At 54.5% G+C, this 25,885-nt stretch overlaps 1 protein-coding gene across 2 annotated transcripts; it reads right to left on the bottom strand.

Moving 5' to 3' along the window:
- Positions 1-499: 499 nt before the first annotated feature.
- Positions 500-24,278, bottom strand: LOC133357908 (zyxin-like). Of its 2 annotated transcripts, none has more exons than XM_061576082.1 (9): positions 23,752-24,278; positions 18,083-19,462; positions 15,610-15,711; positions 9,635-9,702; positions 8,453-8,515; positions 7,819-7,949; positions 6,781-6,832; positions 6,197-6,265; positions 500-5,222 (listed from the first exon to the last, which is right to left on the bottom strand). In XM_061576082.1, the coding sequence occupies exons 2-9, from the start codon at positions 19,428-19,430 to the stop codon at positions 5,031-5,033; spliced, it is 2,025 nt and encodes a 674-aa protein (XP_061432066.1). In that variant the 5' UTR covers positions 19,431-19,462; positions 23,752-24,278; the 3' UTR covers positions 500-5,030. The 2 variants fall into 2 exon arrangements, with proteins under 2 accessions (XP_061432066.1, XP_061432069.1); XM_061576085.1 differs by having other exon boundaries at positions 18,083-19,445.
- Between the last annotated feature and the right edge of the window lie 1,607 nt (positions 24,279-25,885).

Genomic DNA, 25,885 nt, shown 5'->3' with positions numbered 1-25,885 from the left:
ATTGCCACGTGGTTAAAACCCCTGGCCTAAAGTTGGCTCAACGTTCCACATTTACCTGGGCTGCCCCCTCTCCCCCGCAAAACCTTGAATGTACGTACGTTGCAACTTCTTTCGCACCGTACGTAGCCAACCGTGTTAATCGGAGGTGCGGGGGGGGGGGAAACAAACTAAACACAAGAAGCAGTTCTAAAGAAATGAGTTCGTCAATCTAGATGATGATTTAAAAGTGCACAGCTCCAGCGGCTGCCTGATATCGGAAGGAAGAGCGTTCCAGACGGCCGCGGAAGCGCATCTGAAAGCGCCGTCTTTGTTCGACGGTTAGCCAGAAGCCTCTGCTGCAGCGAGGATGACCCCAGAGTTCGCGTGATGATGGTTTATCCTCCTTGACGAAATCGGCAGCAAGACATCGCGGTTCATTTGCGGCAAGCACTTTGCGCGTGCCGGGCTTAATGCCAGTGCCGTGGCGAAGACAAATCTCAGACGACGGGTGGACACAGAGCAAGGTACAAAAACAAACAGATAAATACTTTACTGGTTTGCAATGATCGGTCGCGACCAGTCGCGCGATACATCTCCGTGACCGAGCGGCGGGCTCCGTAACACAGCGAACGCGTTCAGCAACCCAGCGTGGACGAGCTGCTCAGCTGGGCTCTCGGCGTTTCTCGCTCTCTCACTCTCGCACGCGCAAACCCGAACGCTCACGTGCCCCAGCCACACACTCACTCCCGCGCACGCCAGGCGGACAAAGACCAGCGCCACCATCACCGGCAACGCGTTTACTGCGGGGCGACTCGGGTTGGAACGGCGACGCTGCGACGTCGAATCGCAAGCGCGCTCTGCCGTTGATTGCATCCTCGTGGCGCACGGCAATCAAGAAGGTGCTGCTGAGTCTCACTGGGTGAGTAAGAGAGATGGAGGTGGTGATGCGATGCGTATTTTTTTTTACCGGAATAAATTTGCGGGTACATTTTTTTTCTTCTCAAAATTGGACCACGATTGTGGGCACACGTGGCCTCCTCTCTTTCGAAACGTCACGGGCGTCTTTTGACGTCCAACGTGACGCGAACTGGCGTGTGGTCACGGTGAATGCATCCGCACGCGGACTTGACCAGGTTGGTCCACAGGGCCTCCGTCGCATGCTTCTGCAATAAGCCTCACCCCCTGCCAATGAGCAGCTTTGTTGCAAACTCTGTATTGAGCGGCGGTTGGTCTACTACCTTTGGGGCAGCCACGTGACCTCTCCACCTGTGGTTCTGATTGGAAGCTGCTCGTTTCGCGTGCCAATGTGAAGTCTGGCGACGTTTGAAGTGTGGATTTCGAGGTCATGAAGCCCTTCAGTAGCCTCTGCCGGTGGTCGTACTCGATTTGAAAATGTGGGGTTTACCCTCCAAAAACACCGGTGTGCTGTACTAGTAACGAATTGGCATGTTTTGTTTACGTGACAAACCTTGCTAGTTGGCTGTGTCGAGTGGTGGAGGGTTTAGCGACACGTTTATATTTACTCTATCTAACTCAAAAACCTCTTGTGTCTTGGTTGGGCCGTCAGTGATGTTTCCGGTGAGGCAGCGGTGCTTAGAGGCGGGGGTTTGGCACCACCACAGTGACGTTGGAGCCTGACATTCCCATTTGTCAACTCGAGGGGGTGGCCAGCAGCTATCGGATTGGTCCAGATTTGGGCAACTTTAGACTTAAAACAAATTTTAAATTACAAAACAAAATGGCCACAGCAACCATTGCTGCCGCAATTGCCCTAACATTGCACTTTAGCATATCATGGCCTTAGATCTCACCCAGGCTGCGTTCAAAGGGCAGCGCGCAGCGCTCCAGAGCGCATTGTTTTTTGTCTCTTGAATGACCCTGTGAGCAGCATCCCAGAGCGCACCGTCGTACAACAGCAGCCAAGGGGTCCGCAGCAGAGGTCGCAAACGGGTTTTGATTCCTTAACCGTACCCGGCCGCACCAAGGTCGCAAACGGGTACCCGTACCCTACCCGTACCCCGCCGGGTACGGGTATCGGGTACCTGATTGCGACCTCTGGGATGAAGCCATGTTGCAGGCGTGGGTGGGTTGATTCTAGGAACTTGAATTGTGAGAAGAGACAAGACGTTGGGAAATGAGTGACAAATAGTTACTCACCAGTGACTCACGGTCTATCCGTACCCGTACCCGGCCGCACCAGGGTCGCAAACGGGTACCCGTACCCTACCCGTACCCGGCCGGGTACGGGTATCGGGTACCTGATTGCGACCTCTGGGATGAAGCCATGTTGCAGGCATGGGTGGGTTGATTCTAGGAACTTAAATTGTGAGAAGAGACAAGACGTTGAGAAATGAGTGGCAAACAGTTACTCACCAGTGACTCACAGCCTACCCGTACCCGGCCGCACCAGGGTCGCAAACGGGTACCCGTACCCGTACCCGACTGGGTATGGGTAGCCGGGTATTGGGTAGGATACGGGTATCGGGTACCCGGTTGCGACCTCTGGACCGCAGAGCCGCCTCCGAATGAGCGTCGTTTTTAGGTGGGCCGAGTCACAACCCAGCCAATGGGAGGAGGCGATTGGCCTGGGCTCGCGTACGGGGGGGGGGGGGGGTTCGCGAGCCCTCATTGGCCGAGCGTGCGCGTGACGTCACAACGCAGCGGCTCGTTAAAGAGCGCCATGTGGCAGCGCCAACGCAAGGGCGCCCTGCCCACCGACCGCAAACCCCCTCCCCGCCTTTGTTCGCGTTCCCTTGCATTAACAGCTCCGCTTCAGTCGGTGCCATTAACGAGCGGAATATTTTTGTTACAAATAAGAGCCTTGTGTATATATAAAAATATATATATATAAAATACTAGACCTGGGATAAACGGTCACAATTTGGGGGCGGGGCGAGGAGGCGCCATTTGATTCAAGAAGCGATTCTTTTGCGTTCACTTTTCACCAGTCTCGTTTGTTAGCGTTTCCCATTTCGTCCCGTCCCGTTATGTGCGAGCGTCAGTTTGCCCCGGTTTGAAGGGTCAAAGGGGACGACACGGAGCAGCGGCGCTCCCTTGGACGCCTCCGCTACTCCACCGACCCTCCCTCACACCCCGACCGTTCCGATGCCCTGCTGCGGTCTAGCCACGAAACGGGGACGTCCCCGGTGGCAGCTGTCCCTGTGCGGCACTGGGTGCTCGCAGCAACGGGCCTGTAAATACATGGGCATTAGGAGAGGGCGGTGGCGGGGGCAGGGGGTCGACGCTGCGAAGTAATTTGCGAGAAATGTATCAACCGTGGCAAAATTGGTGTAAACGTAAGGCTGTGGTATAATTTGCATAGATGGGAATCTATTCTAAACTATTACATTTGTTTTTATTTTAACACATAGGTATGTTGCAGAAGCCAAATGAGAGCTCAACGAAGTGGCTTATCATCATCACGTGAAAATGTAAAGCGGCCAAATAAATGGATTCTAAATGTCCACACTAATCACAGGGAAAGAGACTCTCCAAATATACAGCAGCAGGCGTCAGGGTCGGGATCGAACCCACGACCTCCTGTGTACCAGGCGAGGCAGTTAACATCTCCTAGCCAACGAGACGCTAACTACAATTCGGTGTACATTTCGAGAGCGTAAGAATCGGACTTCGAGAAAGATAATTTGCGCCGTTACTTAAATCAAATGTCAACCGCCCCACCCTCACGTGAAGATGGGAGTCACAGGACGGAGTGAGGACGTAGGAGGACGAGGTGAGAGGGGTGATGATAGTGGATGGGTGGTTGGGGTGGGATTAAGTGCTTCATGTCAACGATAGTGCTGCCACGTCGCGCGGGCTTGATAATAATTACAACAGCGGCGACGATAATAATTATACACGTATTATAATAACAATAAGGTTCTACGGAATGTGTACGAGGAATGTGCATCGCTACGTGGATTTGCTCTTGCCTGGAGCTGCTTTACCCCCTTGGCGGAGTGGAATGTCAGACGGCAAGTCGGGGACAAGAGGTGGCCAACGGGAAGGAGGGTGTCCGTGTGCGTGTGCTCGCTAACAGCACTTGACCCCAACGGTCTATTCAGGCTATACGGGCGATCTTTGTTTTGTGCGTGTAAGGAGCGGTGGAGCAGCGGTTAGCGCACTGCGCTACGAACCCGGCTACCCGAGTTCGATTCGCGCTGACGGCCAACACCGGTCATGATTTTCTGAACCGGTTCTGGGCCTCCCCTAGGTCGACTCGGCCTTTAAATGAGCGGGCGCTGTGGCGCTGGCGACACCATCCCCTCGTGCGCGGCCCTAACAGATGCTGCTTGCTAAGAGGCACTTGGACCAAATAAGTCTGTTGTATCTGCGAGTGAGCTCGTGTATCTGCGCGTGCGTGTGTGTGCGCTGCCAGCAGTAGCGTGATGCAGTGGTTCACACGCACAGCGCCACAAACCCAGCAAAACGGGGTTCGATTCCCAGCCAGGGTTCGATTCCTAGCCAGGGTCTGACATCCAGCCAGGGTCCGACATCCAGCCAGGGTTCGTGACCCATCCAGGGTTCGTGACCCATCCAGGGTTCGTGACCCATCCAGGGTTCGTGACCCATCCAGGGTCCGATACCCATCCAGGGTTCGTGACCCATCCAGGGTTTGTTACCCATCCAGGGTTCATGACCCATCCAGGGTTTGTTACCCATCCAGGGTTTGTTACCCATCCAGGGTTTGTTACCCATCCAGGGTTCGTGACCCATCCAGGGTTTGTTACCCATCCAGGGTTCGTGACCCATCCAGGGTTCATGACCCATCCAGGGTTCGTGACCCATCCAGGGTTTGTTACCCATCCAGGGTTCGTGACCCATCCAGGGTTCATGACCCATCCAGGGTTCGTGACCCATCCAGGTTCCGATACCCATCCAGGGTTCGTGACCCATCCAGGGTTCGTGACCCATCCAGGGTTCGTTACCCATCCAGGGTTCGAGTGGTGGGGTAGGGGGTGGCGGGGTAGGGGGTGGCGGGGTAGGGGGTGGTGGGGTAGGGGGTGGTGGATGGAGGGTGGTGGATCTTAGTGAGCGGTCGCTGCGGGACTTCAGAACTCGGTGGCGGGAAGGTGGAGTCTCGGCGCGAGCCGTGCGGTGCCGTCGGCGCTGCCCGGCACCGCCACCACCAGCTGCTGCTGCTGCTGCTGCAAGCGCCGCACGTGGCACGGGTGGCACAGTAGGTGTCCCGCCAGTGGGTAGCAGCGCCGGGTGGAGCCGTCGTTGAGTGGCAGCCCGCAGTCCTGGATGGTGGGAGAAGGGGGTTGGGGTTAGGAGGTCGGTGAGGGGTGGGGGGCGTTGAGTTAGGGGGTGTGGGGTGCGTGGGGGTCACGGGGTCGGAGATGCGGGAGAGGCGGTGGCAGGCAACGGGATCCGCGAGGGGCGCCGTGCTGGCTAGGAGATGTTAACTACCTCGCCTGGTCTACAGAAGTTTGTGGGTTCGATCCCTATGCCTGCTGTATATTTGGAGTTTGCATTTCTCTCTCTCTCTCATCATCATAATCATCATCACGGTGGCTAGGAGATGTTAACTCCCTCACCTAGTCTACAGGAGTTTGTGGATTCGATCCTTACGCCTTCTGTATATTTGGAGTTTACATTTCGCTCTCTCTGTCTATCATCATCATCATAATCATCATCACGGTGGCTAGGAAATGTTAACTACCTCGCCTGGTCTGCAAGAGGTCGTGGGTTCGATCCCTACGCCTGCTGTAGATTTGGAGTTTGCATGTCTCGCTCATCATCATCATCATCATGGTGGCTAGGAGATGTTAACTCCCTTGCCTGGTATACAGGAGGTCATGGGTTCGATCCCGACCCTGACACCTGTTGTATATTTCCTGTGGTCACGTGGATTTTTCTCCGGGTCTTCCCGTTTTTCCGTCTTACCCTGGTAAAATAAAAACTAGTTTATAGTTTAACTCAAACTCGCTAAACTCCAAATTGGCAGGTCACGAGGTCAAATGCCGGCAGGAAAGCGAGCTCAGGGCATCGCGCATTGACGGCTAAAGATCGCTGTGTGGGAACTCAAACAGTGATTGACCCGATGTGGACTTTCCTTGGACTGTGAGATGAAGAAAAGAGTGAAGAGGCGAGCGAGGAGACAGAAACACAACGGGAGACACTCCGCTTCCAATTGTGCTTTTAGCCGCCCGGCGCGCTGCTCATTGTTAATAATAATTTTAAAAATCTAACTCGAGGTGAGGAGCTCTCTCACCTCGCAGTGGTAGCACTCCACGTGGTAGTCTCTGTCCATGGACACCACCCGGATCGTCTCCTCCGTGCCCTGGATGCGCAAAGACAAAGATTCACCCCCTGCGCCTCACCGTGTAGCCTCAACAGACTGTTGGGGCAAGTGCCGTTAGCGAGCTGCAGCAGCAGCAGCAGCTACGGTGGCTGGTGCTGCGCAAGGTGTGAGTGTGGTGGGCGCGGTGAGCGGTAATTGGTGAGTGCCAAGCTGTGAGCGGTGAGCGTGGTGCGGTGAGCAGCGAGCGGTGAGCGGCGAGTGGTGAGCGGTGAGTGCCAAGCCGTGAGCGGTGAGTGTGGTGCGGTGAGCGGCGAGCAGCGAGCAGTGAGTGCCAAGCCGTGAGCGGTGAGCGTGGTGCGGTGAGTGGTGAGCGGTGAGTGCCAAGCCATGAGCGGTGAGTGCGGTGCGGTGAGTGGTGAGCAGTGAGCGGTGAGTGGTGAGCGGTGAGCAGTGAGTGCCAAGCCATGAGCGGTGAGCGTGGTGCGGTGAGCGGCGAGCAGCGAGCGGTGAGTGCCAAGCCGTGAGCGGTGAGCGATGAGTGCGGTGGATCTCACCTGAGCGGGGAGGATGGGCCCGCCGCAGGCCGCACACTTAGGGGCGAAGGCCCTGTTGGGACAATAGGAGCAGCAAGCGGCAGCAGCAGCAGCAACAGCAGCAGCGGATGTTGTTCGTCGTCGTCGTCACGCTTGGCCGTGATCTATCCACTGCTGGACGCGGGCCTCGCTGGGCCTCGCCGGGCCACGTCGAGCCGGGCAGCGTCTCGCAGTCTCGGCGATGCAACAATCCGCGTCGAGGACTCAGCCCACCGGCTGGTTTCATCGCTCCATCTCCACGGTGGGATGGCCTCTCCAGCGTGCTCCCTGGCCGGTGTTTGGGGTAGCGCATGCGGGCGTGGTGCCGGCCATCTACCCACACCCTCGTGTGTCGTGCCGGCCTTCATTGGTGATCCCTAACAGCACTTGCCCCAAAAGTTTGTTAAGGCTATTCGGGGGGGCAGGGGGGGTCTTTGTTTTTGGTAGTGCATGCTTTGGAGAGCGTAGGTGTAGTGGTTAGCGCGCTGCGCTATGAATCTGGTGACCCGAGTTCGATTCCCACTCACGGCCAACACCGGTGACGATTATTTTAGCCGGTCATGGGCCTCCCCTAGGTTGACTCAGCCTAAAAGGAGTACCCAGTACGGTGTGTAAATTTCACCACCGGGGAGACAAAGGTGGCCGGATGCGGTGCTGGCCACCCACCCCCCTCGTGTGCCGTGGCGGACTTCATAGGCGCTCGCTAACAGCACTTGCCCCTATATTCTGTGCAAGACGATACGGGGGATCTTTGTCTTCGATAGGGCATGCTGGTTCCAGTGGTGTAATGGAAGACGTTACTAGTGGTGTTAGTGTACATAGGTGGTGGTAGTGCGAGCTGGCAACGGTGGTAGTGTAGGTACCCGTGGCAGTGTGGGTACCGGTGGTAGTGCGGGCCGGTACCGGTGGTAGTGTGGGTACTGGTGGTAGTGTGGGTACCGGTGGTAGTGCAGGCCGGTACCGGTGGTAGTGCAGGCCTGGTACCGGTGGTAGTGTGGGTACTGGTCGTAGTGTGGGTACCGGTGGTAGTCCCGCACGCAGTAGATCTTGTTGGCGACGTCGACGGTGAAGGGAACGCCATCCAGGCACTCGTTGCACACGACACAGCGGAAGCAGCCCGGGTGGTAGGCCCGGCCCAGCGCCTGCAGGATCTGCGAGGGCCACGCGGGCATTCGATTGGGGGGGCGGGGGCGAAACATCGGACATGGGAGCCGAACGACGCGCGGCACGACCCGCAATTACGCTCGCGCAATACACTAGTGACACACATGCAACACGCGCTCATGAACAGTCCGATCCACAGACTGGCACACACAACGCGAAGATCCATGAAGGCCGGCACGGCGCACGAGGGGGTGGGGTGGACAGCACCACGCCCGGCCGCCTTTGTCTCCCCGCCGGCGATGTTTACTACGCACCGCACACCGGGGTACTCATTTGTGGCCGAGTCGACCTAGGGCGAGGCCCAGGACGGGTTCAGATAATATCATTAATCGTCACCCGCGTTGGCCGTGAGCGGGAATCGAACTCGGGGTCGCCGGTTGGTTCGTAGCGAAGCGCGCTAACCGCTCCACCACCGCTCCCCACCCCCACACACACCTGGCCCCACCCCCCCCCACACACCTGGCCCCCCACCCCCCGACCCACTGCTCACCATCTCCATGACGAGGTGTCCGCACACGAAGCACTTCTCCGCCGACTGCTGGAAGCCCGAGTACTGCGCGGAGCGGGAGGCACGCGGCACGCGCTCGGTCAGAGGGGAGGGGCCGGGCGGGGGGGGCGGAGTCAAACTGTGACGTAGGGACGCCGCGACGACGCGGAGACACGGCAGCGACACGCTGGGGCTAGTGTACACTACTGGTGTGTACACTACTGTGTTTACACACCAGTGTGTACACACCAGTAGTGTACACACTGGTGTGCGTCAGTGTGTCTAGTGGTACACACCAGCAGTGTACACACTGGTGTGTACACTGCTGGTGTGTACACTACTGGTGTGTAAACATCAGTAGTGTACTCCAAATGTACAGCAGGCGTCAGGGTCGGGATCGAACCCACGACTTCCTGCATACCAGACGAGGCAGCTAACATTTCGCCACCATCATGATGATAATGAACGAGACAGACACACAAACTCCAAATATACAATAGGTGTCAAGGGTCGGAATCGAACGCACGCCCTCCTGCACACCAGGCGAAGTAGATTCTAAAATGTGGATGGAAAAACCGGAGGATAAGCCACTTCGTTGGGCTTTCGTTTGTGATACCCAGGTCACTTCTGTAAACATCTCGCCACCGTGATATGATGAGAGAGACACAAACTCAAAATATATACAACAGGCGTCAGGATATACAGCAAGTGTCAGAGTCGGGATCGAACCCACGACCTCCTGTACACCAGGCGAGGTAGTTAACATCTCCTAGCCACCGTGATGATGATGAGAGACACGCAAACTCCAAATATACAGCAGCAGGCGTTAGGGTCGGGATCGAACCCACAATCTCCTGCACACCAGGCGAGGTAGTTAACATCTCCTAGCCACCGTGATGATGAAGAGGGAGAGAGACACGCAAACTCCAAACATACAGCAGCAGGCATCAGGGTCGGGATCGAACCCACGACCTCCTTTACAGCAGGCGAGGTAGTTAACATCTCGCCCAAATATCTACAAGACCCTGCAGGTGCTTGGGGAAGCCAGGGGGATGGGGAGGATCCGGTAAACATGGGACGTTACGACTAACGTTGGCCCAACGTTCGCCCATTGGTTTTAACCATGTGCCAACGTCGGCCCAACGTTGGCACGTTTACTGGGCAACAGGCGGTGGCTGCCCTTACCAGGTAGTCCTCCTCGCAGTACGCCCGGCCGTGCACGCTGTAAAACGCCTTCCCTCGCAGGGCACGTCCTGTGGGATTCACACGCACACGCAACCGTGTTTATGAACTGTGTTGAACTTCGTTTGCACCATACGTCGCCAACCGTGCTAATTGGAGGTGCGAGGGAAGGACAACAAACTAAACACAAAGCAAGTTCTAAAGAAATGGGTCTCTGTGTGAGTCTGGGTCTCTGTGTGAGTCTGTGGGTCTTTGCGTGAGTATATGGGTCTCTCTGTGAGTCTATGGGTCTCTGTGTAAGTCTATGGGTCTCTGTGTGAGTTTATGGATCTCTGTGTGAGTCTATGGGTCTCTGTGTGAGTCTATGGGTCTCTGTGTGAGTCTGTGGGTCTCTGCGTGAGTTTATGGATCTCTGTGTGAGTCTATGGGTCTCTGTGTGAGTCTATGGATATCTGTGTGAGTCTATGGGTCTCTGCGTGAGTTTATGGATCTCTGTGTGAGTCTATGGGTCTCTGTGTGAGTCTATAGATCTGTGTGAGTATGTTGGTGTCTGTGTGAGTCTATGGATATCTGTGTGAGTCTATGGGTCTCTGTGTGATTCTATGGGTATCTGTGTGTGTTTATGTTTGTTGAACCTCTTTCGCACCGTACGTAGCCAACCGTGCTTATCGGAGGTGCAGTGGGGAAAGTATAACAAACTAAACAACTCTCCGCTCGTATAATCTACATCCATCGTACAGTGCCGGATGATCCTCGTAGCAAAATTGGTTACAAATCCTACGGGTCCTGCACTTTCAAGGGCCCCGCGCTAAATGCTTTCATGCTACCAATTCCGGTTCAGTGATTCTGCACTTGCTCTATCACTATAGTACTATACCGCCTCCGACTTTTACGAACGACCGGGTGTTCAAGGTTAGCAATTTGTCGTATTACCTGGGCTGTATAGCAAATGCAAAAATACAATTACTTTACTGTGCGAGTAAAAAAAATGTGCGTTTTAATATTTATGTGTATGGTTTTTTTTTATCAAGGTCCCCTTTATAACATCATGCTAAAGGCCCCGCACTAGCTTCATCCGGCACTGCCATCGTATATGCGCACGCGCGCGTATACGACGCGTGGATTGCGCGCGTATACGACGCGTGGATTTCGCACGAAATCATCGATGTTGCCATCCTCGATGGACAGCGCCTTGCACCGCGGAGATGTTTGCTGCCTCGGGTACGCGTCTGCGTGTGTGTACGTGTGTACGTGTGTGTGTGTACGGGTGTGTGTGTACGCGTGTGTGTACGTGTGCATACGTGTGTGCGTACGTGTGTGTACGTGTGTTTGTACATGTGTGTACGTGTGTTTGTACGTGTGTTTGTACGTGTGTGTGTACGTGTGTGTGTACGTGTGTGTGTACGTGTGTTTGTACGTGTGTATACGTGTGTATACGTGTGTGTGTACGTGTGTTGTGTGTACGCGTGTGTGTATGTGTGTACACGTGTGTGTACGTGTGTGTACGTGTGTTTGTACATGTGTGTCCGTGTGTATACGTGTGTGTGTGTACGTGTGTGTGTACGCGTGTTTGCGTGTGTGTACGTGTGTGTGTACGTGTGTGTGTACGTGTGTGTGTACGTGTGTACGCGTGTGTGTACGTGTGTGTGTACGTGTGTGTGTGTATGTACGAGCGGAGCGCCGGGTGGCTAAAGCACAGCAAGTTGGCACAGTAGGGGGCACAGGTGGTGCATCAGCCAGTCATCTCGGTCATTTCAGTCAGTCGACCCGTGGCACCTGCTGGGTCTGCCCCGTGACCTCCTGCCAGCGGGCGTTCGACACTTCACGTGGCCTCAAGGTGCACATGGCCTGGCACAAGCGTCGTAGTGACGTCACTGCCACTTACTGGCGAATGGCGATTGTTGTACCTGTGTATACGTGTGTGTGTACGTGTGTGTGTACCTGTGTATACGTATGTGTGTACCTGTGTGTGTACGTGTGTGTATGGGGAGCGGTAGTGTAGCGGTTATCGCGTTGCGCCACGAACCCGACCCACAGAGTTCGATTCCCGCTCACGGCTGGTGCCTGGGCCACCCCTAGGTCGACTCAGCCTCAAACGTGTAACTGCTGCCGTGTTGTAAACATCGAGCACTGGGGAGACAAAGGCGGCCGGGCGTGGTGTTGGCCATCAACCCCTTTCGTGTGCCGTATCGGCGGCCTTCTTGGAGTTGCTGACGGCTGCTCTGTGCTGATGCCAGTGTTCAGAGGCCTGCTCAAGGCGCGGCTCCGGCTGGAGCATGCCATGTACCACACACATGTTGGTGATGTGCGCGTCTTCTTCGAACGCTGGGGAGCCGGACAAGCCCCTCTCTGTAGCAGCGTGGACGGCACCTCGTGGTGTTCACCTTCTGAAGCGCTCGCTCGTCACCGTGGCGTGCGCGATGACATCACAACCACCACGTGACTTTTTAAAATCCTTTATATTAAGTTCGCTTGCTTGCTTAGGACCGTGCAAATCTTTCGGTCGTTTTTTAACCCACTTCCCGTGATCCAATCGAGCTGACATTTTCCACACAGACTCGTTGTGCGTGACAATTAATGTTCGTAAAAAAATTTTCCCAAAATTTTACACTTTTTAGGACAAAAGTATTATATTTAATTACCAATTGCTTAATGGTGCAATGCAATCATCTGACCCATAGGTGGCAGCCATCTCAAGCCAGAGGACGAGAGGACTCTAGCCGCCACGCATATAAAGGATTTATAGTGAAAAACTTTGTTTTTACGGGTTATACTTATTTTGTATTGTGCGCGGTGCTTTTAGCGCCACAGCGCGTCGATTTGTAGCGTTTATTTTAATTTGTGTTGCTGGTGACTTTGTGTGTTTCATATTGAAATCGCCTCCAGTGTAATTGCTGCTGGCGACAATAAAACTTGTTTAAAAGTCGAAGTCTTGGAGTTGCTGCTCGTTTATAGCAACTTTTCCCCACAAGGTTTGTTGAGTCTCCACGCACGAGGTGCAGCCTCTACGAAGCCTCTCTTGTCGCAGTGCGGCTACTCAGCACGAGGTGGCGCCACACCCCATACTCCTGCTCCCCCACAGAGACGCACCCACCCTGCTCTCTATCCACGTGTTCCCGCAGAGGGAGCAGCAGCAGCATGCCACGCAGTGGAAGTTTCGGGGTGGTTTCCTACCGGTCAAGGCCTCCCCCCCCTCCCGGTGGCTCCTGTGTATTTTTTTACGATTTCAAACGACCATTCAGACCATTTGAATGCAGTAAAAATTTAATGTCGTTCAATTAGAACGTAGTTCAGTCTTAATGTCGTTTAATTTGAATGTAGTTCAATTTTAATGTAGTTCAATCTTAATGTAGTTCAATCTTAATGTAGTCCAATTTGAATGTAGTTCAATCTTAATGTAGTCCAATTTGAATGTAATAAAATTTTAATGTAGTTCAATCTTAATGTAGTCCAATTTGAATGTAGTTCAATCTTAATGTAGTTCAACCACCGATCAAGTCCCCACAAAGTAGTATAAGTTTTATCGGCCCAGGATGGATGATGGGCTGAGTCATCTCCCCCAGCCAGGAGTTGAACTCGCAACCTTCGCATCGAGAGCGGCTCGCTCGTTACCGCTGAGCCAACCCGGCCTGGTTCCTTTGACTTTCCTGGTGGCTAGGAGATGTTAACTACCTCGCCTGGTGTACAGGAGGTCTTGGGTTCGATCCCGACCCTGACGCCTGCTGCTGTGTATTTGGAGTTTGCGTGTCTCTCTCTCTCTCATCATCACGGTGGCTAGGAGATGTTAACTCCCTCGCCTGGTATACAGGAGGTCGTGGGTTCGATCCCGACCTTGACGCCTGCTGCTGTGTATTTGGAGTTTGCGTGTCTCTCTCTCTCTCATCATCACGGTGGCTAGGAGATGTTGACTACCTCGCCTGGTGTACAGGAGGTCGTGGGTTCGATCCCGACCCTGACGCCTGCTGCTGTATATTTGGAGTTTGCGTGTTTCTCTCTCATCATCACCATCACGGTGGCTAGGAGATGTTAACTACCTCGCCTGGTGTGCAGGAGGTCGTGGGTTCGATCCCGACCTTGACGCCTGCTGCTGTATATTTGGAGTTTGCGTGTCTCTCTCTATCATCATCATCATCATCACGGTGGGTAGGAGATGTTAACTACCTCGCCTGGTGTGCAGGAGGTTGTGGGTTCGATCCCGACCCTGACGCCTGCTGCTGTACATTTGGAGTTTGCGTGTCTCTCTCTCATCATCATCACGGTGGCTAGGAGATGTTAACTCCCTCGCCTGGTGTACAGGAGGTCGTGGGTTCGATCCCGACCCTGATGCCTGCTGCTGTGTATTTGGAGTTTGCGTGTCTCTCTCTCTCATCATCATCACGGTGGCTAGGAGATGTTAACTCCCTTGCCTGGTATACAGGAGGTCGTGGGTTCAATCCCGACCCTGACGCCTTGCTGCTTTATATTTGGAGTTTGCATCTTTCTCTCCCCGTGGTCGTGTGGATTTTTCCTCCCATATTTAAAATCAACATCGCGCGTTTAGAGTATTCGCCTGCTGCTATACATTTCCAGGTGATAAGTCCAACTTCGTATTAAAACACAAATTGTTGACTTGCACAGTAAAGTAATTGTATTTTTTCAAATTCTATACAGCCAGATCATACGACTAATCGCTAACCTTAAACACCCAGTCGTTCGTAAAAGTCGAAGGCGGTATAGTACTATAGTGATAGAACAAGTGCAGAATCACTGAACCGGAAACGATAGCTTGAAAGCATTTAGCGCGGGGCCCTTGAAAGTGCGGCGCCCGTAGCTGCATTTGTCGCTACTTTTGCTACGAGGATCATCCGGCACTGTTCAGGGCTGTAATATCCAATAGGGCACAGTAGTCACTGTGCCCAAGGGGCCTACGAAAACTAAAGGTCCTACGAAAACAAATGTTGACCACGTCTTTTATGTTTTATTTTTATTATTTTATTACTTCCCTTCTACGTGACTTTACCGAAAGAACCAAGAAGACACGTCTTTTTTGTTTGTACGATAAAAAAAATGTAACCAAGCTATCTTCTTGAATAAATATATTTATATAGCAAGGACGGTGCACGGTGCATATACAAAGGGGCAGAATCATGTCAATGTCAAGCGAGATAGACTAACACCGGAGATTAACTTTTAGAGACTTTTTCATTGCAAAATTAGCAGTAACATCTCCACAAGGTGTTTTTGGCACGATCTTATTCTCAATAGGGGGTTAGTGCAAGGGAAGACTAGGCGTCGTTGGCCTATGGTTGATCGGAGACAGCTTTCGTTTGCTAAATCAGCTTCGAAAAAAGAACGCTCCCTTTCACAATTCGAAACAAGCGGCTGACAAGCGGCACAAGTAGCGACATGGGGCAGCAGCAGCGGCGGCACCGACCGTCGAAGGTTATCGCTGAAGGCCTACGAAACAGTATCTAGCGCCTACAAGAACCTCAACCCGGCCCTACGCTCGCTCGCTCGCTCTCTCTCTTCGGAGGCTGCCGAGCGGCTCGAGGCTGCGCTGAGCCCGAAGCCGTTAAGAGGACCAAGGCAGAGCCGAGTCGCGGCTCAAAAAACATCGCCCCTCGAGTCCCCGCACCACGGTGGAACTCCCGCTCCACTCGGCCGAGAAGATCGCCGGTGACCACCGCTTGGAGCCATGCAGCCTTCTCCGCTGCTGTCCTGTAGAGACCTCCCTCCCCCACGTGCCCATTGGATCCCCCGAGTGGTGTCCCCGTGATTGCCCCATGGGCGGAGGGGGGCACGGGGGGGGGCAGCCATACTGGACACCTTAATTCGTTTAGTTTCAGTAGTTTACAATTAAGATGAAAAAAATGAATGCGTTAATTACACGCACCCGCGATTTCTAATGTGAGACAAAGCGACCGCCATGCCCCCCAAATTTAGGAGTCAAGCTCCGCCTGTACCCCCCGAGACCGCTCTCCCGCACGCCCGCAACTCACCGCACGAGAAGCAGGTGAAGCAGGAGGTGTGATAGAGCCCGTCCATGGCCTGGCACGCTTGACCCGCACCGTACACCCCCGCGTTACACTTGACGCACATGCCTGGTGGGGGGGGGGGGGGGGGGGGGGTGAGAGGGGGGGGGGCTTGTAAGGTGAGGGCACAGGTGGTGCATCGGGCAGTCATCTCAGTCAGTCGACCCCTGGCACCACCTGGGTCTGACCCCCGTGACCTCCTGCTGCCGGCGGGCGTACGTGTGTTTGTACGTGTGTGTACGTGTGTGTGTACGTGTGTGTGTACGTGTGTGTGTACGTGTGTGTGTACGTGTGTATGTACGTGTGTGTGTACGTGTGTTTGTACGTGTGTGTACGTGTGTTTGTACGTGTGTGTGTACGTGTGTGTGTACGCGTGTGTGTATGGGTGCGTGTACGTGTGTATGTACGAGCGGGGCGCCGGGTGGTTAAAGCACAGCAAGTTGGCACAGGAGGGGGCACAGGTGGTGCATCAGCCAGTCATCTCAGTCATCTCAGTCAGTCGACCTGTGGCACCACCTGGGTCTGACCCCCGTGACCTCCTGCTGCCGGCGGCGGGCGTTCGACACTTCGCGTGGCCTCAACGTGCACGTAGCCTGGCACAAGCGACGTGGTTACGTCACCGCCACTTCGCAGCGAATGGCGGTTGTTGTTGTTGTTGTAAGGTGAGAGACAAAGGCGGTCGGGCGGGCGGGCGGGCGTGTGTGGTGCCGGCCAACCATCCCTCTCGCGTGCCACGGTTGGCTACGTGGCGGTGCGAAAGAAGTTCAACGTGCGTGCGTGCGTGTGTGCGTGTGTGCGTGCGTGCGTGTGTGCGTGCGTGCGTGTGTGCGTGTGTGCGTGCGTGCGTGCGTGCGTGTGTGCGTGCGTGCGTGTGTGCGTGCGTGTGTGCGTGTGTGCGTGCGTGTGTGCGTGCGTGCGTGCGTGCGTGCGTGCGTGTGTGCGTGCGTGCGAGCGTGTGTGCGTGCGTGCGTGCGTGCGTGTGTGCGTGCGTGCGTGCGTGTGTGCGTGCGTGCGTGCGTGCGTGCGTGTGTGCGTGCGTGCGTGCGTGCGTGCGTGCGTGCGTGTGTGCGTGCGTGTGTGCGTGTGTGCGTGTGTGCGTGCTGCTCACGAACAGCGCTTGCCACCAACATTCTGTTGAGGCTATACGGGGGATCTTTGCCTCGTTGAAATAGATGACGGCCACTCAACTGGAAGCTACATCGGAGCGCATACGTACCGTATATTTCTGCCTCTCAGTATGATTCCCAGCATGCGCCTCTCCATATATCAAGGCACATCCCCCCCAATATTCAAATATGCCCAAAATGTCCCCCCCCCAAATATATTTCTATAATTTTTTTTTGCTATGCTATGTAAATAAAAACAACAATTTGCTAAAACCTGGCCACAACATCTGGACTTGTCTTCATATAAATCAATGCATTGATTTATGTTTATATGATTGTGGTTTTGGTTGTACTTTGTTAATCCCTAATCTCTGCCATTACATACAATGAATCAAGAAATGTAAAAAAAGTAAAAACAGAGCAATGTAATACAGTACACTATTAGACATTATTGTAAAACATAAATCAACAGTCCATCCCATGTGTTGGTGAATTTTTAAACATTTTAGGCAGGAAATGAGTGTTCAAATTTAGATATTTTTCTGGGTTGGGACCCCCAGACCCCCTGGAAGATTTGGTCCCCCCCAATGTTGACTCCATGGCTACGGCCTTGCCATATATACGGCTGCTGAGCACGGACCATGGAAACGTCGTGTGGCCAGCAGTGAACACGCTTCAGGGATCGAGCGAGGCGAGTGTGCTGAGTGAGCGGGTGAGCGGGTGGGTGGGTGGGAGCGGTGGCGCAACGGTTAGCGCTACGCTGCGCTACGATCCCGGCGACCCGAGTTCCATTTCCGCTCACGGCCAACACCGGTTACGATTATCTGAACCGGTCCTGGGTCTCCCCAAGGTCGAATCAGCCTCAAATGAGTACCTGGTGCGGTGTGTAAACATCGCCACTGGGTAGACAAAGGCGGTCGGGCGTGGTGCTGGCCACCCAGCCCCTCGTGTGCCGTGCCGGCATTCATAGGTGCTCCTCACTAACAGCACTTGCCCCAACAGCCTGTGAAGGCTACACGGGAGATCTTTGTCTTGTGGGTGGGTGAGCGTGTGTTGTTGTTACCTGCAGTGTGGTGGTTGAACACCCTGTGGATGAGACAAAACTAGTCCAGTAAACATGGCAACGTTGGACAGACGTTGGGCCAACCACATGCCAACGTCGGTCCAACGTTGCCATGTCGTTGGCCAAACGTCGGTCCAACGTTGGCAGGTGGTTGGCCCAACGTTGGCCCAACGTTCGTCCAACGTTGGCCCACAGTCCATGTTTCTTCGGGCTCCGCTAGACCGAGACCTCAACGGAACGACTCCTTCCCGTCTCTCCGCCACCCACTCACCAAAGTACTCCGCCTTGCACCGCGTCTCCAGCTCCTGCTCCAACCTCAGCGTCAGCGCCTCCAGCTTCATCTCCGCGCTGCTGCAACCCCCACCACCTCCTCCTCGAGCGTTCACATCATCGCTCCTCCTCCTCCCCTCCTCCTCCACGTGCTCCCTCGACGGCCTCCATCTCTCAGCGGCCGTGTCGAGCGCCAGGCACGGCAGGCGCGTGGACGTCTGCGCCGCGCTGGGGGCCGAGCGGACCGGCTGCAGTGGCACGGCGGTGCCCAGAGGGGCCGGGCGGTGAGGTTGAGGGTGGTGAGGTTGAGGGTGGTGAGGTTGAGGAGGAGGCAGGGCCACTCTCCCCGCTACTGCTTCCCATGCCCGCGGTGCGTAGCTCTTGGCTGGCAGTGGCGGTGGCGGCTCCTGCTGCTGCTGATGCTGCTGATGCTGGTGATGCTGAAGCTGCTGCTGATGATGTTGGTGATGCTGAAAAAGCTGCTGTTGCTGTTGCTGCACCAACGGAGGAGTCCCGCGTTGCTGCTGCTGCTGCTGCACTAGCTGGTGCTTCTGCTGCAGGAGCAGCTGCTGGTGCAGCGGCTGAGCGAAGCTGCCGCTCGCGCGCGGGCTCGGCGTCACCTCGGCGTCCAGGCCGGCCCCGTAGCGGCTCTGCAACTGCTGCACCTGCTGCACGAGCTGCTGCTGCTGCTGCAGCTGCAGCTGCTGCTGCTGCTCGGTGTAGCTGGAGCGAGGGCTCGCGAGTTGCGAGCACGCGCTGCTCGCGAGCGAGGATCGCGCGCTCGGGAAGCGCGTGTCGTAGCCCATGCTGATGCCGCTGGTGCGGTTGCTGCTGCTGCCGCCGCCGCCGCCGCCGCTGCTGGTGACGCTGCCGCGGGGGCTGCCCAGAAGCGGCGGCGGCGGTGCCGGTTCGGACTCGTGCCCGGCCGGCGCGGGGCTCGGGTAGCCGCACTCGAGAGCCGGCGAAGGCAAGCCGCTGCCGCTGCCGAAGCTGCGCCGCTGCTGGTGCTGCTGCTGTGGGTGCTGATGCTGGTGCTGCTGCAGGTGCTGCTGGTGCTGTGGGTGCTGCTGCTGGTGCTGCTGCTGGTACTGCTGCTGGTGCTGCTGTTGATGCTGCTGCTGGTGCTGCTGCTGGACCAGTCTGGGAGCCGGCTCGCTGCCGTAGAGGCTGGGTGGTCGAGTGGTGCCCAGCACGGCGTAGGCGCAGAGGCTCGCCGGCTCCCCGGTGAAGCGGGCGACGTGTGCCGAGTGGCGCCGGCTCCTGGGCCGCTCGCCCCGAGGTGGCGCCGCGGCCGCTCCGCCCGGCGGGGCCCCGCACGGCGCCAGCGGCTCGCTCCGCACTCGCTCCATCGGAGAGCAGGGCTCCTGCCACCACCACCACACTGTGTTCAACCACCACCAACAACAACAACTCCACTAAGTGGCAGTGACGTAACCACGACGCTTGTGCCAGGTTATGTGCACTTTGAGGCCATGTGAAGTGTCGAATGCCCGCTTGCAGGAGGTCACGGGGCCGATCCAGATTACACGGGTCGACTGACTGAGACAACTGGCTGATGCACCACCTGTGCCCCCTACTGTGCCAACTTGCTGTGCCTTAGCCACCCGGTGCTCCGCTCGTTGTTGTGAGTGTCGCTCCTCCGCCCTCCGTTGTTGTTGGAGGGCGACTGCCTCCAACTGCCCAGTAGCGTCCTTCACGAGCCTCCTCCACTGAGGCCAATCTTGATACCGCTGGTACCAGTCATCGGCAAGTCCACTCAGCTCCACGTCCTCCTGTACCACATCACTCCATCTCTGCTCTAGCCCGTGCCGCGCCCGTTTAGCCCCCTCGATCCGGCCGAACAAAAGCTGTTTAGGTATGCGGTGGCTGGGTATGCGGGCTACATGACCCAGCCACCGCAGCCTTGCCTACCGGAGGAGCTCACAGATGGGACTTTGTTCACATCTTTCAAGGATTTGTGAGCTCCTCACACAATCCAGCCTGGTTAAACCCAGGATGGATCGTAGGCAGGCCAGCCTAAATGTTTCTAACCGGCAAAGATGTTCCATTAGGGGTGTCCACGTTTCGCAAGCGTAGAGATGGGAGGGAATGACCGTGGCCGAGAAGACCTGAATCTTCGTGTGGAGTGATAGACCAGGTAGCTTCCACACAGCCTTACGCAACCAATGAAAAGATAATGTCGCTAGACTGATTCGGAGTGAGACCTCTGCTGTTAAACTGGAGGTGGTCATGAGCACACTGCCAAGGTATGGAAAACTCTCCACTCTCTCCACAACTGCCCTATCACCAATTGGGAGTTGTGGGGGTGGAGTGTCCGATGGTACAAAATACCCAGGCAGGTGCTTAGTTTTGGTGGGGCTGATGGCAAGACCCCACCTCTTAGTGACAAGCTCCAGGTTCAGCAGCAGCTCCTCCAACTCTTCCTCTGAGTGTGCCGCAATTACCAGGTCGTCAGCATACATAACGTGGTTGAGCAATTGGGAGCCATCCCTTGACCACACCCGGGCATCGATCAGCCTCCCATTGTATCTGTACCAAATTGAAATTCCTACGGTACAGCTATTGAAGGCTTCACGAACTACGTGGTCAAAATAGATGTTAAATAATGTGGGAGCCAGAGGACATCCCTGTCGCACCACCACCACCACCACATCGTGTTCAACCACCATAACCACCACACCGTGTTCAACCACCACACTGCAGGTCACAACCCTTTCTGCTTCCACTCTGGGAGTCTCCCCCATAGCCCTCCCTTTCGCTAGAGTTCGTCTCTACGACCTCGTCCCAAGGCGGCCGGGCGTGGTACTGGCCACCCACCCCCTCGTGTGCCACAGTGCCGGTAGCCTTCATAGGTGCTGCTACTCGCTAAAAGCACTTGCCCCAACAATCTGCTACAGGCTACACGGTGAATATTTGTCCTTGTGTGTTCATAGGTGATGCTACTCGCTATCAGCACTTGCCCCAACATTCTGCTACAGGTTACACGGTGAATCTTTGTCTTTGTGTGTTCATAGGTGCTGCTACTCGCTAGCAGCACTTGCCCCAACAATCTGCTACAGGCTATACGAGGGGGATCATTGTCTTTGTGTGTTCATAGGTGCTGCTACTCGCTAGCAGCACTTGCCCCAACAATCTGCTACAGGCTATACGAGGGGGATCATTGTCTTTGTGTGTTCATAGGTGCTGCTACTCGCTAGCAGCACTTGCCCCAACAATCTGCTACAGGCTATACGAGGGGGATCATTGTCTTTGTGTGTTCATAGGTGCTGCTACTCGCTAGCAGCACTTGCCCCAACAATCTGCTACAGGCTATACGAGGGGGATCATTGTCTTTGTGTGTTCATAGGTGCTGCTACTCGCTAGCAGCACTTGCCCCAACAATCTGCTACAGGCTATACGAGGGGGATCATTGTCTTTGTGTGTTCATAGGTGCTGCTACTCGCTAGCAGCACTTGCCCCAACAATCTGCTACAGGCTATACGAGGGGGATCATTGTCTTTGTGTGTTCATAGGTGCTGCTACTCGCTAGCAGCACTTGCCCCAACAATCTGCTACAGGCTATACGAGGGGGATCATTGTCTTTGTGTGTACGTTGAACTTCTTTCGCACCGTACGTAGCCAACCGTGCTAATCGGAGGTGCGGGGGAAGGACAACAAATTAAAGACACAAAGTAGGTCTGAGGAAATAGCTCTCTGTGTGAGTGTATGGGTCTCTGTGTGAGTCTGTGGAGTCTCTGTGTGCGTCTGTGGGTCTATGTGTGAGTCTATGGGCCTCTGTGTGAGTCTATGGGGCTATGTGTGAGTCTATGGGTCTCTGCGTGAGTCTATGGGTCTCTGCGTGAGTCTGTGGGTCTCTGTGTGAGTCTATGGGTCTCTGCGTGAGTCTGTGGGCCTCTCTGTGAGGCTATGGGTCTCTGTGTGAGTCTATGGGTCTCTGTGTGAGTATATGGGTCTCTGTGTGAGTCTATGAGTCTATGTGTGAGTCTATGGGTCTCTGTGTGAGTCTATGGGTCTCTGTGTGAGTCTATGAGTCTCTGTGTGAGTCAATAGGTCTCTGTGTGAGTCTGTGGGTCTCTGTGTGAGTCTATGAGTCTACACTGTATGTGTGAGTCTATAGTGTGTTTGTCTATAGTGTGTGTGTCTATAGTGTGTGTGTGTCTATAGTGTGTGTCTATAGTGTGTGTGTCTATAGTGTGTGTGTTTATAGTGTGTGTGTCTATAGTGTGTGTGTCTATAGTGTGTGTGTGTCTATAGTGTGTGTGTCTATAGTGTGTGTGTCTATAGTGTGTGTGTCTATAGTGTGTGTGTGTGTAGTGTGTGTGTGTCTATAGTGTGTGTCTATAGTGTGTGTGTGTCTATAGTGTGTGTGTCTATAGTGTGTGTGTGTCTATAGTGTGTGTGTGTCTATTGTGTGTGTGTGTGTCTAGAGTGTGTGTGTGTTTATAGTGTGTGTGTCTATAGTGTGTGTGTCTATAGTGTGTGTCTATAGTGTGTGTGTCTATAGTGTGTGTGTGTCTATAGTGTGTGTGTCTATAGTGTGTGTGTGTCTATAGTGTGTGTGTCTATAGTGTGTGTGTGTCTATAGTGTGTGTGTCTATAGTGTGTGTGTGTTTGTAGTGTGTGTGTTTATAGTGTGTGTGTGTCTATAGTGTGTGTGTCTATAGTGTGTGTGTCTATAGTGTGTGTGTGTCTATAGTGTGTGTGTCTATAGTGTGTGTGTCTATAGTGTGTGTGTCTATAGTGTGTGTGTGTCTATAGTGTGTGTGTCTATAGTGTGTGTGTCTATAGTGTGTGTCTATAGTGTGTGTGTCTATAGTGTGTGTGTGTCTATAGTGTGTGTGTCTATAGTGTGTGTGTGTCTATAGTGTGTGTGTCTATAGTGTGTGTGTCTCTAGTGTGTGTGTCTATATCAGTTGTCCTTACTCTTTACTGCAGCCTTGCAACCCCTTTCGTTCTCAACAGTAAACACAATGTACAATATTAATAAACACATTGAGGGTTTGATGAAACAAGGTCAGTTGTAGCTCACGTTCCCCTGCTTTATTTAGATGATTTACATTCTAAAAAACACTCTGCCCATGTCTCGCTGCCCCCCAGAAAGGGCTCAGCACATCTCCAGGGGGTCCAGCGTGCACCCCCAGGTTAAGAAGAAGAACCACTGCATTAGATCGGTCCAACGTGGACTGGACCGCGACACGCGTTTTAAGCAAAAGTGTGCCGATGTGGAGATCGGGGTGGGGGGTGATTGGGAAGGAATGAAGGATGAATGGATCTCTGAATGAAGGACGGTGTTATGGGTGGATGGAGACATGAAGGAGGCATCCAGGAGCACGGGTTTGTTGCACGTGTGGGTGGATCAAGGAATGGACGGATGGAATGATGAACGGTAGCGCAAATTGATGTGTATTTATTTTTGGTGGATGGATGGATGGTTGTGTGAATGGGTGGATAGATAGATGGGTGAGTGGATGGATGAACAGTTGTGTGAATGGGTGGATAGATAGATGGGTGAGTGGATGGATGGACAGTTGTGTGAATGGGTGGATAGATAGATGGGTGAGTGGATGGATGGATTGAGAGTTTGCGTGAATGGATGGTCAGATAGATGGGCGAGTGGATGGATGGATGTGTTATGGGATGAGATGATAGCTGGGTGGATGATGAATCTACCTCGAGTCGTCCTCCCTTGGCTCCCTTCCTTGTGCCCTTCCCACCGTGGTTCACCAACCACGGCTGCCTGACAGTGTCCTCCGTGACAGTTCGTTACATCCTCTGGCCAGATGCAACGTCCCTCTTCCTCCACCACCTCCTCCTCTTCCTCCTCCTCTACCTCCTCGCGCGGTGAGGTTTTCCTTCCCAGTGATGTCGCCGCCGTTGTTGTACTCCGAGTTGCGAGTTTGTGGCGATTCTCAGTTAGACGATCACAGCGCTGCGATGGGCTCCCACACCCTCTCCAACTCTCTCCATCTCATCTCTCTCCATCGCGTTCGCTTCTGCCTCGGTCTTACTACAACACTGCCTCCCTCCCCCCCTCCCTCTCGCACTCTCTTACCCTTCTCGTTCACACACACACACGATCTTACATTCTAAACCTTCCTCCCACTCGGTCTACGCACTCTCACTCTCTCTCCCACACTCTCTCTAGCTCACTCTCTCGCACACTCTGAATCTCTCTCACTCGCTCTCACACTCTCTCCCACTCTCCCCCACACTCTCTCCCCCACACTCTCTTTCCCACTCTGAGTCTCTCCCACTCTCCCCCACACTCTCTCCCCTACACTCTCTCTCCCACTCTCACACACTCTCTCCCACACTCTCTCTCCCACTCCCACCCACACTCTCTCTCCCACTCTGAGTCTCACACTCTCTCCCCTACACTCTCTCTCCCACTCTCCTCCACACTCTCTCCCCTACACTCTCTCTCCCACTCTCCCCCCACTCTCTCTCCCACTCTCACACTCTCCCACACTCTCTCCCACTCTGAGTCTCTCACTCTCTCCCGTACACTCTCTGTGCTTCCAGTGGTCAAGGGGCCTGCTCAAGGCGCGGCTCCGGCTGGAGCACGCCACGTACCACACACATGCCGGTGATGTGCAGCGCGTCTTCCTCCTGGGGGGGCGGCAAAGCCCCTCTCTCTCTCTGTACCAGCGTGGACGGCACCCTCGTGGTGTTCACCTTCTGAAGCACTCGCTCGTCACCGTGGCGCGCGCGATGACCACAACCACCACAACTATCACCACAACCACCACCACCACCACCACAACCACCACCACTACCACCACAACCACCACCACAACCACCACCACAACCACCACCACCAACCACCACCACAACCACCACCACCACAACCAGCAGCACCACAACCACAACCACCACAACCACCACCACCACAACCACCACCACCACCACAACCACCACCACCACCACAACCACCACAACCACAACCACCACAACCACCACCACGTGGCTTTTATTTTGTGTTGTGCGAGGCGCATTTAGCGCCACACCACGTGGATTTATAGCGATTATTTTCATTTGTGTTGCTGGTGACTTTGTGTGTTTCATATCGGAATCGCCTCCAGTGCTGTTGCTGCTGGCGGCAATAAAAGTTTTTAAAAGTCAAAAAGTCTCAATGGAGCTCACTTTCTCACACACACTCTCACTCACTCACCCTGTGTCTCACACACTCTCTCACACTCTCTCACTCACTCTCACTCTCTCTCACACTCTCCACACTCACACACTTTCACTCACTCTCACACACTTACACACACACACTCTCACTCACTCTCACACACTCTCCACACTCTCACACACTCTCACTCACTCTCACACACTCTCTCTCACTCTCCGTGGGTTCCCAAACCACACGCACGCGGATTTCCTTGGCAGTGCCTCTAAAACGCTCGCTCGCTCTTCCCTTGACTCTCTATCTCACACACACCGCACTCTCTCTCTCCCCGTGTTTCACACTCTCTCAACGCAACTCTCCCTTCCTCTCTCTCTCGTTTTTTGGCACAATGGCCCGTCCACGCGGCGGAGTGATTCTAAATATCTCACTCAAGTTGAATGAACAAACCCCCCACCCCTCCAACGTTCGTACGTACACACACACACGCACGTGTATACGCGAAGACAAAGATCCCCCGTGTAGCCTTACACAGACTATCGGGGCAAGTGCTGTTAGCGAGTATCAGCACCTATGAAGGCTGGCACAGCACACGAGGTGGGTGGTCAAGACCACGCCCGGCCGCCTTTGTCTCCCCAGTGCTGATGTACTAAAAACAAAACAAAGATCCCTCGT

Source organism: Lethenteron reissneri, chromosome 60 (genome assembly GCF_015708825.2).
Source record: "Lethenteron reissneri isolate LAM-NWPU_2019-01 chromosome 60, ASM1570882v1, whole genome shotgun sequence".
Classification (NCBI taxonomy): domain Eukaryota; kingdom Metazoa; phylum Chordata; class Hyperoartia; order Petromyzontiformes; family Petromyzontidae; genus Lethenteron; species Lethenteron reissneri.
This window is presented reverse-complemented; position numbering and strand designations above follow the sequence as displayed.

Excerpts from the sequence above, each read along its gene's own strand:
- LOC133357908 (XM_061576082.1), bottom strand. The coding sequence starts at position 19,430 with ATGGAGCGAGTGCGGAGCGAGCCGCTGGCGCCGTGCGGGGCCCCGCCG. Across the intron at positions 15,712-18,082 it reads GTGCAAGGCGGAGTACTTTG|GCATGTGCGTCAAGTGTAAC; the intron begins GTGAGTGGGTGG and ends CCCCCCCACCAG. Across the intron at positions 7,950-8,452 it reads GACACCTCGTCATGGAGATG|ATCCTGCAGGCGCTGGGCCG; the intron begins GTGAGCAGTGGG and ends TGGCCCTCGCAG.